Source organism: Dermacentor silvarum, chromosome 10, assembly GCF_013339745.2.
Source record: "Dermacentor silvarum isolate Dsil-2018 chromosome 10, BIME_Dsil_1.4, whole genome shotgun sequence".
In the NCBI taxonomy this organism is placed as follows: domain Eukaryota; kingdom Metazoa; phylum Arthropoda; class Arachnida; order Ixodida; family Ixodidae; genus Dermacentor; species Dermacentor silvarum.
The window spans coordinates 23,003,482-23,016,766 of NC_051163.1; the positions used below are offsets into that span (position 1 = coordinate 23,003,482).

Below are 13,285 nucleotides of genomic sequence, written 5' to 3' on the forward strand. Positions count from 1 at the left end.
TCCCAATCTATATCACTCCACCCTACTCTCTCTCACCCTCAACTGCATTTTACTCTCCTTGGTACCCATTCTTTCATCATAATAGCTAAACTTTCCCAGCTTCATTTGAGCCCCTTAATCTAGAGAACAAATATTGTCTACTGTTCGACCCCTAATACATACTTCTGTTGTTGTATAGCAGCCAGAAATGGGAGACTTTTTTAATGTTGGATGAAGAAACATTAGAAGGTAGGCAAACTTCTCACAGACGATGCAGAACAAAGACCTCAGTACTAGAGTCTAGACCCACAACCCCGACTCCCGTAGCCTTTCACCTACAAGCCAACAAGCGGCCCCCGATTGGTGACTTGAATGTAATCAATTTTCTCGTCTACCTTTGCCGTTCTTTAAAGTGTTTTCTGGCCATACTTGCCCGCTCGCAAGCCAACCGCCCTCGCAAGTTCTTTAAATCACTGCTGGCGTGATTTTAAGAATGAATATCCCACAGAACAAAACAGTCGTCGAGCTCCTCGAAGTTTATTTCTGCTCGCTTGCATTCATGGCTCTGCAGGAACGATGGGCTCCAGCACTTTCTTGTCTGGAATGAGACAGGGCGAATGGTGAGTGAGGCGTCCAGTGGACATCTCTTCCTTTAAAAAAAAGGATGTCAACAAATGCCGGTAACAATTGTAGAAGTTGAGGCTCACGTTTCCTTTGGAAGATCTTTAGCTTGGACACACTTTGCCACGCTTTCGACAAAGCATCTTTAACTGAAAATATATTAAAACGAAAAAAGCATCGTGTGATAGCCACTCAACAGCCGCACCCTCGTTCGCACTCGTAATGAGGTATTTGTGAAAGCTGCAAGAGATAACAAATTGGTGGTTGGTTGTTAGCTACGTGAAATTTTTTAATCTTTTATTTTCAATACGACGGATTTGCTGCAAGGCATAATAAAATAAAAAGGGCTAATAAAATATTTGCAGCTCTGAATCGTACATGAATTGCAAACACATTTCTGTCTTTTTGATACATTCCCCTTATCTTACGTAAATCGCCCTTCAAAATCAATCATTTCAATAATTTATTTCACATAATTACCACCATCAGTTGAGCTGTACGTAGTTTGCCTATGTGTCTCTGATATATACATTTGACATCCCATCACCTCTAAGTCGTGCCTACCCGGGCCTTTAGGGTGCTTGCATAAATTAAAATAAATGAATAAGAAATAAGAAATGCGCATCACTTACCTGTCTTTCCAGCATAGGCGATATCCGAAAGAACTTTCGAAAGCTTGTTTACATCAACAATGGAACCTGTGCTGTCTGCTGAGAGAAGTTCAATAGAAATAACATTGCACAAAAAATAGTTTAGCTATGCTTTCACCTCACTATAATTTAGATTTTCATTGTGGCGATGTTCGGGAGGTAATGTAACAGAGAAATTTAATGAACATTGCCCGAAAATGCTAATAACTAGTGCCCCAATAGTTGCCCAACAGTTCCCCAATAGTTGAGGAACTCGTCGTGACAATCTTCCAGAGGCAAAGTAACAGAGAAATTAAATAAAGACACCAATGTACATAAAAGCGATTAGCTCCACTATCATCTCATAACAGTTGAGAATATGACAACATTCCTTTAGAAAAGTCTGAGAAAATCTTTAGGAACAATTCCACGCATCTTTTTTTTTCTTCATTTTCATGCGTTCTTAATATATTGAATATTTGTTCCAAGGATGTTTCAAGGTTTAACTAATTCACTTCATCATACCATGCGCTTCCAAAGCGTACAATCATATTCGCACCAATCTGACAAGAAACGTTTCTTGCATAATGAGCGCAAACAAATGAATCGTGGAGTTTCGTGAGTGTGGATTAACGAAGAGAAAGAAAGGTTTTGAAACTACCAAATGTTCAGTGAATGCTTACGTTGTGTAAAAGTCAGATGACGTGAATACTTTGGTTCTACATTTTACAAAATAACTGCAAGCGGACAAGGTACCGCCGAGGGTGGGTGCCGAACACATAAGCCCCGAAGGTAGTGGGTTCGCTGTATGTTTGCCGCTTAAGCTTAACCTTCTTCTTCTTTATGGGGTTTTACGTGCCAAAACCAGTTCTGATTATGAGGCACGCCGTAGTGGAGGGCTCCGGATTAATTTTGACCACCTGGGGTTCTGACCACTACAACGCAAGCACACGGGCGTTTTTGGATTTCGCTTAAGCTTAACCGTGCATCAAGTTAGCGCGTTCCGCAAAAACATTTACCTACAGTAACCAATGAATTCAAGCAGTAAATCTGACCCACACCACGTATTGAAAAAAACAACTGAGAGCCTGAATTAATCAATGTTCATTGTTGATGGGGCGGTAGGTCTGCCCAATTTCGTCATTTGACGGTGGTTTGGTGCGTAAAACCCAAGAATTTACAGAAGGGTGCGCACTTGGGCTGGTTGGTTCACTATTACGAGCAGAAAAAGCCCTAAACGATAGGACGAAGAGAAGGACACAGACAACCGCGCTGAGGTCTGTGTACTTATCTTTCTTTAGCGCTGTTTTCTGCTCGTAACCAATAATTTAATTTTACAGCTGAGGTCTACGGACGCACGTGGGAAAACAAGACGCATAAATCGCCAGATATTTTATGAATATCTTTTCCTTGTGGGAAAATAACCCGGACGGAAATCAGACACTGACCGAGGTTTCTCTCCTCCCTGTTTTCGGCCAAGCACAACCCAAAGACTGCAACAACCAAAAACACAGCAACACCAAGTGAAGTTTAACTTCATCTTTCTGCGTCACTTTCTGATCCATCACGCTTAAGTGCAAGCAGAGTTCACGCAAAGCAGCGTCAATCCACTAACACAAGGATCTGCTATCCTGTCATGAGCGGTCAGTTCCCACGTAAAAGGAACCGATCTGTGCACACAGAGATCGGTTGTTGATAGAAGCCTATAGCAACCACCCTTCATTTTCATTTTCTGTTCACGGTATCTCCTCGTCTGTCTTCAAATCGTCCCATGCGGTGTTTTCTTCTATCGTGAATTATTTGGCAAGCTGTCCAATGAACGCCGTATTATCAATTTCATTTCATTTTGTTGACATCGAAAGCCTTCATTCTTACGTGAGGGGTACTTACGTGAGAGGTGAAGTTAGGGCGAAAATTTTTAAAGCAGAGCAGTACAACATATAGAGGGCGCTTCAAACACCTAAATTTAACACACAAGAGTTTCCAAAGCGGTAAACCTTCGTTACAGGTACAACGTGTTTGCACCTACAAAGGAAAATCATACCACTTTGCAATCATTTGCGAGCAAAAGGAAAGGGGAAAGGAAGGTTAGTAACCGATTCCGGCAGGATCCGTCTCCCGATGAATGTCGACGTTTTTATGCGATTGTACAAATGTAGCGACACACCGCATTGCCAAAGGCGACGCGCGTCATGTATGGAGTCGTGCATGCATTCGAGCTCCTCTCTCGCACTTTCCGCTAACCACGCTGCGCCATCTGGCGCCGTCGCCGCGAAGTCGGTGCGTGGCGCGGGTTTGATTCTGCCCATCACCGTACAAATGTTAAATGATTTGATTTTTTTTTGTCACTGAAGAGCAGCACATACCTAGCAGCACATAACCAGTGAACTAACCTAGCATGAAAAAGGTTCATTGAAAAGCGGCACGTACCCATGTGGCACACACCCAGTGTACCCAAGTTGGTTCTTCGATTGGTTTCGAACCCGGTTGGCCGCAGCGTAGCAGCCGGATGCTCTGCCCATTGGGCCATGGACTACCCAGCGACTCAAGTTGGCAGGAAAGCGGTTAGGGTCACCGATAGGCGGCTACTGGAATCCTAAGAATGCTAATCACGTTAAACATTTACAGCATTTCGAAGCCTGGCAAGCGTTCTTATAACAGCTGTCTACGTAACTTCGGATACCGTAGCTACGACAACGCTAAAATAAAGCACACTCAGATAAATGTAACAGCAACGTGTCGGGCTATGTAAGTGAAAGCTTTCGATGTGGCGATGCTACTAATCTGCAGACGACCCCCAGCTGTTTCGCCTTGCTCAGAGGTGCGTTCCTATCCTGACCTTAGCGAATGCGTGGCCGAAACTTCAGCGAAGCGGTTTAGAGGTTGAAGAACGTCCGAGGACGACCGCGGTCAATGACGTTAAAGCTCACCGTGCAGACAGACAGTGGTGGCGACGAAGAGCCACCAGTACTGTTGGCGCCCGAAGCGACTCATGGCGTGGCGGAACAAGCAGGGGGAGAGCGCTAAGGTGCAAGAGATATCCGCTCGCTGAACAGCCGTCAGAAGTTTACGCACGACCCACCGACGACTTGGCCACGCAGAAAACAAGCATCGTCGCGCAGGGGCGCCTCGTAAAGCGAAGCACCGAAGCCAGGAATAAATAAAAGGAGCGGCTATGACGGTTTCTGCGCTACTCATATAACATGCGAAAGCCAGCTGTGTCATCGAAAGCCCGTCGTCGGTGCTGTTACAAGCTTAGACCGCAAGTTCGGCAGTGACGTGTCTTCGTGGGCATCTTGATTACGGCTTATAGTGAGCAAAGCGGTGCCGGCATGCGTGAGGCGTCTCCGCTGTTGCTCAAGCGCGCCGCAAACGTTAGGAAATCGGCACGATGCGAGTTTTCAAGACTGTAGGTTTACATGCGTAATAGGACTCGGCGAGCGCTGGCTGCATCCGTAAGGCCATTCGAACGTGACGACAATTCATGAATAGGGGTAACAGCTATAGTCTTGATACCAGCCTGCATGACAGCGAAGACGTCGGCATATGGCAGGTCATTCTCACAAAGTCGAGGCCGTTTAGATGTACTGGTCCTTAGGGGGTCCCTAAGTAGTTCGCTCGCTTGAGTGGCACGTATAGTGGCCGGCCCCACCGATTATTATAGAAAACGTACTACTAGCGAAGACATTGCTTATGAGCAAAATGCACTGTTCTTTCAGCCAGGCCTTATAGGTACACCCGGCGACAAAAGTTTCTGGACCACGGGACCTCAGAAAACGTTCAATTCCCGAGCAGCCTGTTGCTGTAGCCAGTAAAACTGCATACGACAATGTAGCTAGCATATTCTAGCCCAGGCCCGAAATGCAAATACCAGGCTGCATTGTGAGGATACGGAGATATTCAGCTTTTTCTCAGATTTCATGGACCGTAATATTTTGTCGCTGGGTGTACACGAGCGGGTTCGTAAGAACCCAGTGCGGGCCAATCATGTTAGCGACCGTATTAGCGATGGCCGTTTGGCTGACGATGACAAACAGTTATTACTGGGCTGGCAAACCGAACCCTAACTAGAAGCGAAACTTTGGCCGATGCTTAGCCCGAACCCGAAACCAATACTTTTAGAGCTTACCTGAACGCCAGCCGAACCTGAACCGACAATGAGTATTCACAACCTATTCAGAACGAAACGAGGTTCAAGCACATTGGGTGGCCGAATCAAGAAAAGCATCAGGCTGAGCGAAGCTGGTGTCCCCCCGCAGTCGGCGCGTCCAACTGTAGCAGGCTGTTCGGCTATAGCAAGTGAACTTGCATGCACGAGCCCTCATGTGCCTGAAGCTACGTATGTGCCGAAAAAATGCGGGCACCTAGGTTCCGTCGCTTCTATTACGTCGCGGTGTGCATTGCCGTGCCGTCATGGCTGTCATCAAAGTGTGGCACCCGAGCATTTCTTAATATACAAAGCTTTAAGATATTCGCAATTAAATAGCCCACTCCGAAGTGCACATCTGAATTCGATCTTAGATCATGCCTAAAGCTTTAAATACTTTTGAGCAAAGTAAACTTCACCGTCACAAGCGTCAAATGAATGGGGCCACACTTCGTACCAGATCACCTCATTAAAGGGGCCCTGAGACACCTTTTATTGAAACCTGAGCAACACGGTGGAAAGAGCGCGATGACTTCTAAAGAAATAGGTCGCTTCCTTAGTTGGCGCGACGCCCATAGCATTTGGTTGGTTGGTTAGCCCCAGGTGTTATGGCTCAAACCTCTACGGGGCAAGGGCTATGAATCGGGTGGCGGTAGGAAAAAAATGCCCCGCCTGTCACTGCTTTTTCTTTTTTTAGTCAAGGAATTTGCCGCAAGGCACATGTACCTTATTCCCCGGTGCAGACAAGGAAGACGTCAACGCCAAAGCATGCAAACACATGGAGCTTAACCGTCTCACCATGTCACGGACACGGCGACTATTTTTTTTTTTGTAGTTTTCCTATCTCATTACTGATTTGTGTAGTAATATGTCGACAATCAAAAACTAAAAAATCTATTTACGCTTATATTATTCCGCGACCAATTCGCCAGTGAGTACGTGCGCCACATTTCTTGTTGCTTCCTGGTAAACCAGGCAGGCCACAGTTATAGAGCTGGAAGAAGAAGAAAAAGAAGAAAACGATCACGGTAGGGAAGCCACGGCGGGGCAATATCCGTAAGTTACAACTTCCAAACTATTAATTCAGCTCGCTTTTGTCCGTTTCTCTTAATCATTCGATTTATGTCCAATCATACACTGTGGTTCTGCGCCACGAACAAATCAGGCCGACAACAGCATGTCCAAGGCGAACGTCTTCTCGGAAGCCATGGAGCTGATTTCTGCTCGGCGAAAGTCATCGAAGAAACTCGTGACCATCGGCCTGGCTACCAGTACCGAGTCATCCAGGTAGGCTAACAAGTGATATGCTGAGTTTGCGGGACACATACGGAGGGCCATGTCCTCCAAGGAAACACGACTAGGTGCTATTCATCGCCTTTCTTCGCGTTTGGGCACAACCTAAATGGCGGTTGCTTCTCCATTCTTCAGTGACAGAAACTAGGCAGACGTTACAATTTCAATACATGTGCTACTTAAGTTAAGGCGCTGGTAATGAAGCTTCGGCATTCGTTTTCTACTATTGTCTTTTTTGTGCGTGAGTGGTTTTTGGTGCTGTGGCACGTAATACTGACGGCATTCTTAAACACAGCTCCAAAGCTTCAAACTGAACTTAAAATAGCCCACATTGGACATGGCAAAGAATGTGTGAATGGCCGACGCATTTCCATCCTTTCAGAACGAAGGACGGGATCCAGCCAGATGCTGTTACCCTGCTTGACAGTTCCATGCTCCGCAACACGGTCGCCCCATCGGAGGAATCGAACCAGCAGCCCGCCACCAGTAGCACGAACATTCCGTGCCACGCTGCCTACCCGACCACGGCTCCTCGGCCACCTTTAGACCTGGACAGGATCCTGGGCAGCGGCTTGTTCCAGTGGATCATCGTGGCCTTCGCTCACCTGTCGTCCGCCCTGGTCGTAATGCATCACATGTCCATGCAGACGTTCCTCCTGCCTGTGGCACACTGGTGCCGGCCTCCCTCCGAAGTCAACGTAAGCGCCAACCGCTGGAAGGCGGAGAACATCCCGCGCCGATCAGACGGCACCTACAGCCAGTGCACAATGTACGCACCCGAAGCGGCCGAAGTGAACGGCACGCGCGTCGAAGTGGCCTGCGTCGAGTGGCAGTTCGACCTGCTGCCGGGCGAAACCACCATTGTCAGCGAGTGGAGCCTGGTGTGCGATCGAGCCTGGTACGTGTCCGTCGCCTTCGTCTACAACAGAGTCGGCGTCGTCATCTCCGTGCTTTTTTTCGGCCAGATATCGGACAAGGTTGGCCGACTGCCCGCTGTCTACGTTTGCACAGTCCTTACTGTGGCATCTGCCGGCGGCGCTATGCTAGCGCGGACGTTCGTCAACTTCGTAGCCGCCCGGATTCTTCTCGCGTCATCGCTGAGCGTCCTCGAGCTCGCTATGCTTGTCATTCTGTTTGAGAACTCGGGCGACAAGCACCGGGAAGGCTATATCTGCCTGGCCATGGCCGGAACAGTCGTTGCAAGCATCCTGGCTCGATTGCTAACCCTACCGCCGAGGAATTACAAGGCGCTGGAAGTGGTCACTTTCTCCCTCACGATGACACTTGCGCCAGTGTTATGCCTTCTGGGTGAGTCCATCAGCTGGCTTCTAGTATCGAACAACGTCGAGCAGGCTGAGAAGGCGATACGGCGCGCCGCCGCATGGAACAACCACCAGGTCAACGAGGAGGGCCTGTTCTTAACCGTCTCGACCTTTCACACCCCAGTGGTAACTGCCGAAAATGAACTTCCTCACGTTTCTGACCAGCAAGGAAGTGTGGAAGCGAACAGCTACGCTCTGCTGGACTTGGTTCACCATTTTGCTGTCCTTGTACGGTATGGGCCTGAATGGGCGGTCTGACAACGGCTGGCATGTCGTGTTCCTTGCTGTCATGAGGGCTGCCTCAATTTTGCTGTTCTGGAAATTGTTGCTGGCTAGTCCGCGCAAGATCTTGCTCACACTAGCGCTGCCATTGACCTGCTGCCTACTGCTCTTGTACGGTAGCCTCAAGGCCGATCACGAAGAAAGCCTGACTTGGATCATAGGCGAGATAATCGTTTGCATGCTCCTCGGTGAAGCCATCACCGTAAACGTGTTTACACTTGAGTTGTACCCGACCGTGGTACGCGGCATCGGGTTCTTTGTCGCCAACTTCTGCGGGCAGCTCGGGGCCACCCTGGGGCCGCTTCTGACGCAACTGCAAGCGCATGGGTCCCCAAATGCCCCCAGCGTGTTCTGCTTCGTGGTTTTACTGACTGCCACTTTCCTCATCAGGCTGCTTCCGGAAACCAAACACCAGAAGACACCGCAAACTATGCAGGATATCCTGCCCTGAATCGAAGTTGAGGAAGGGAGGGGGGGGGGGGGAGAGAAATGTGCAATTTTATTTTTCTGATTGACTAACCTTTGCAGACTAATAGCAAGCGCAATCTGCTCGCCGCAGATTGCTGTTGTGTCGTGCAGATGACTGATCATTTAGATTATCGTGGTCTTCGTGCTGCTTTCGTGTATGTTAAAGTCCCCATGCAAACACAAGTACGACTAGCATCGTCGCCATATCCTTCTCTTCAAGGATACAGTATCCGTCGGTCGCTATGTGCGTGCACCCAGAATAACGTATGGCAGTACTGTCAATCTATTTACGTTGTCGTTTATCAGCTCGTATTAGCGTCGCATCGATTGCATATTTCTGAAAGTGTCGCTCAATAGACGTGCTATTCAGTTTCAGGTGCTGTACATTTGCGTGATCAATGCAGGGTACTTTCATGCATCTATATCCAAACAATAAAGACAGGAGTTGTACATTGTAGGCGGGTGTGGTCTCCGAGACAACGGAAAGTACGGTTTGTTGGTGATGTCGAAGGTAGCCACTGTGCTATAAGAAATCTATGCTATGTCTTGCTTATGCAAGATGGCAGTATTTGTAAATAAAAAAATAATAAGCTATTATATAAAAATTATGGTTGATCCCTCTTTCATAAAAATTGGTAGAACACGAAAGTGAAACGTGTCTTCACAGAAACTGTTGCATGTTTGCTTCATGAACTCACGGTCCGCTGCAGTGAAAGGCGCACGACTTGCACGAACATAAATCATATGCCATGACATGAATATCATGACATGTGGGTCATGTAGGTCATGAAACAGCTGCCTACGTCTTGGTGCTCTCATGGTTGTTTCGTTAGCTTGGTAAGCACCAAAGTTGACATAGTATGACAACAGTGTATGGCGAACATAAATGATAGGTCATGACATGCGTGTCATGTAGGTCATGAAACAGCTGCATAAAATGACAGTGACCCGCCGAAAAAAACATTAACACACAAAAACCCCTGGAATGGATTTGGACGTGAGCACTAAGCGAACGAAACACTTAAGGATGATTGTAGAAGTCATAGACATGAGCACGACTCAGCAAAAATGACCATGACTCAGCGAAAAATGATTAACATTCAAAAACTAGTGGAATGGGTTCGGATTTGGTACTAAGTGAAGGAAAACGCTAAAAATTGGTGGCTGAAGTCATAGACATGAGCATGACTAAGGCTTTCGCCTTAAAGGGATACTAAAGGGAGAGAAAGAGGTTACTTTAGATAGATAGATAGATAGATAGATAGATAGATAGATAGATAGATAGATAGATAGATAGATAGATAGACAGATAGATAGATAGATAGATAGATAGATAGATAGATAGATAGATAGATAGATAGATAGATAGATAGATAGATAGATAGATAGATAGATAGATAGATAGATAGATAGATAGATAGATAGATAGATAGATAGATAGATAGATAGATAGATAGATAGATAGATAGATAGATAGATAGATAGATAGATAGATAGATAGATAGATAGATAGATAGATAGATAGATAGATAGATAGATAGATAGACGTTATTACAGAGATAGAGTTTTGTCTTGCCCCGAAGGGGCATCGCTAATGGTCGGGGCCCCTAGTCCAGGGCTCCGCTGGCTCTTGCCATCTTCTCTTCTCTCTATTCAGCTTGAGCTGGTCGTCGAGGGCCGATCTGGACAGCAGTGCCTCCCATTGCTCCCTCGTGGCGTTCGTGTCATGGTGTTCTATGTTGTGTAGCTTGCACTCCCACGTAATTTGGTATAGGGTTAGTGTGGCCCCGCACCACGGGTATTCGTCCCTGTAGGCTGTGAGGTGCATGCGATGTATTATGTGTAGGTTCGTGTAAGTGCCTGTCTGGAGCCTACGCCAGGCAGCGGCATCCTCCGTCTTTAGTATTCGATGGGGTGGGAGATATCGCAAGCGACTCCCTCTGTGGTAGTTCAGGATTGCTGAATACTTTTTTTTTCACCCGTCAAATATATGACGGGGTAGAGGCTTCAGCCTAAACCCACACTCATCCTCCCTAACCGTCGGCTGGGATCCCTTGGGACGCGCCGGCGGTCAGGGCGAGACCGATGACTTGTCGTTGAGCATTTTCTTCTTCGTTGAGTAGCAAGGACTCCCAGGATTCTCTACATCTATCTGGCTCATCAAAGCTAGAACAGGTTCAGACCATGTGGACTAAGTCCGCTATACCATCACAATGCCTACATCGAGGGCTATACACCGAGGGGATGCCATTTGCTCAACAGTTGTGGGTTCGGAAATACCCCCGTTTGCAGCTTCCTCCACAAAATTCCTCGCTTCCGCTCTCTTATCCGCTCTCGGGTAAGTCTTACGCCCCACCTTATAATGGTTAAGAATTTCCTGAAAAGTGTTCAGTTCGTCACCGGTCTGTAGGGGTTCCTCGCTTGAGGGTGTTGTCGAGACAGCGCTGGAATCCCGGAAAGTGCGACCTCGGGCCAGCGCGTGCGCCTTTTCATCCCCTCGCAAACCCTGATGAGCCGGTGTACAGATTAGCGAAACCTGCGCCGCCGGGGGCTGCTCGACGGCTAATATGTCTACATCTGCGGTTGAGATCCTGCCCGCATCAAAATTTCTGATTACAGATTTTGAATGACTAACAATAATTATCACATTCTTTTGAGTCAAAGCCGTCGCAACGGCGACTTCTTCCGCCTCCGTTACTCCTAAATGTCTGACGCTGCAGCACGAGGCAGGGCCTCCGTTTTCGCGTGTCTGTGTTTCTCGTTTCTTGCTGGTTTACCAAGCGGCTTCCCGCGGTAAGAGTAGTGCTTTCGGTATTGTGGAAGGGTAATCTACTGATACAAAGGAAATAATTTTCCCTTTAGCCGTAATTACACGCTAATTACACTAAAGGGAAAAATTACATCTTTTCCGCCTACGTCTTTGTGCTCTCATGTTTGTTTCGTTAACTTGATAGGCTCCCTGCATACTGCTTCGCATAACATCGATTACCACAGTGCGTGGGATCTGCTGGCTTCTTTTTTTTTATAAGTCTTTAAATAAAAATTGCCTGGCGTGGTCGCGTGGAGCAGAGGTCGTGTGGAGCACCGGACTTCTAATCTGAAGATCGTAAGTTCGAATCCTCCTCCCGTCCACTCCATTTCCAGGCATTGAGTGGCGCCTGACACCGGCAAAATATGTATATATATATTAGAAATTATAACATGGAAAATATTGAGGAAGCAGCAAAATATGGACGCAGCATGAAATCAGTGAGATGAAAACTCGGCATACGACAAGGCCAGATGCATGCACTGAAAGATAAGCAGGGTAATATCATCATCAATTTCGATAACATAATAAAAGCAGCAGCAGAATGCTATGCTGACCTGTACAGTACCCAGAACAGCCAAGCTACTTTCATTCGAAGTAGTGATGAACAGGATACAGAGGCTCCTTCTATAACTAGCGATGAAGTTAGAAAGGCCTTACAAGACATGACCAGGGGAAAAGCTCCTGGATAAAATGGAATAACAGTCGATTTAATCAAACATAGAGGAGATATCATGCTTGAAAAGCTTGCGGCCTCACGACTTCAAGTGTACCAGATAGCTGGAAGAGTGCAAACATTATACTAATCCATAAGGAGAGAAACGTTGAAGAATTATAGGCCCATTAGCTTGCTTTCTGTATTGTATAAAATATTTCACCAAGATAATTTCCAATAGAATCAGGGCAACACTTGACTTCAGCCAACCAAGAGAAGAGACTGGCTTCAGGAAGGGATATTCTACGATGAATCATATTCATGTCATCTATCAGGTAATAGAGAAATCTGCAAAGTACAGTCAACCTCTCTATATATGGCTTTCATAGATTATGAAAAAGCATTTGATTCAGTAGAGATACCAGCAGTCATAGAGACATCGCGTAATCAAGGAGTACAGGAGGCATACATGAATATCTTGGCAAATATCTACAAATATTGCAGAGCTACCTTGGTTCCCCACAAAAAAAAAGTATAAGTTTACCTATCAGGAAAGGGGTCCGGCAAGGAGACACAATCTCTGCAATGCTATTCACTGCATCCTTAGAAGAAGTATTCAAGCTCTTAGACTGGGAAGGCTTAGGAGTGAGAATGAACGGCGAATATCTCAGCAACCTTCGGTTTGCAGATGACATTGTCCTATTCAGCAACAATGGGGACGAACTACAAGAAATGATTGAGGACATTAACCAAGAGAGTGTAAGAGTAGGGTTGAAGATCAATATGTAGAAGACAAAGATAATGTTCCATAGCCTGGCAAGGGAACAAGAACTGAGGATCGCCAGTCAGCCTCTAGAGTCGGTATAGGAGTACGTTTATCTAAGTCAATAGGGGACCCTGATCATGAGAAGGAAACTTACAGAAGAATAAAATTGGGTAGGAGTGCACACGGCAAGCATTACCAAATCCTGACTGGGAGCTTACCACTGTCGTTGAAAAGGAAAGTGTACAATCATTGCATTCTACCGGTGCTAACATATGGGGCAGAAACTTGGAGGTTAACAAAGAAGCTCGAGAACA

General features: G+C 46.6%; 2 protein-coding genes across 3 annotated transcripts; one reads left to right on the forward strand and one right to left on the reverse strand.

The window, feature by feature from the left end:
* Positions 1-397: 397 nt before the first annotated feature.
* On the reverse strand, positions 398-6,149 carry LOC119466133 (uncharacterized). Of its 2 annotated transcripts, none has more exons than XM_037726623.2 (5): positions 4,160-6,149; positions 2,678-2,722; positions 1,233-1,310; positions 687-749; positions 398-577 (listed from the first exon to the last, which is right to left on the reverse strand). In XM_037726623.2, the coding sequence occupies exons 1-5, from the start codon at positions 4,452-4,454 to the stop codon at positions 537-539; spliced, it is 522 nt and encodes a 173-aa protein (XP_037582551.1). In that variant the 5' UTR covers positions 4,455-6,149; the 3' UTR covers positions 398-536. The 2 variants fall into 2 exon arrangements, with proteins under 2 accessions (XP_037582551.1, XP_049513138.1); XM_049657181.1 differs by having other exon boundaries at positions 420-577; positions 1,233-1,307; positions 4,160-6,137.
* Positions 6,150-6,284: 135 nt separating this feature from the next.
* LOC119430926 (solute carrier family 22 member 7) lies at positions 6,285-9,887 on the forward strand. The gene is made up of 2 exons (XM_037698391.2): positions 6,285-6,663; positions 7,052-9,887. The coding sequence occupies exons 1-2, from the start codon at positions 6,554-6,556 to the stop codon at positions 8,247-8,249; spliced, it is 1,308 nt and encodes a 435-aa protein (XP_037554319.1). The 5' UTR covers positions 6,285-6,553; the 3' UTR covers positions 8,250-9,887.
* Positions 9,888-13,285: the final 3,398 nt, after the last annotated feature.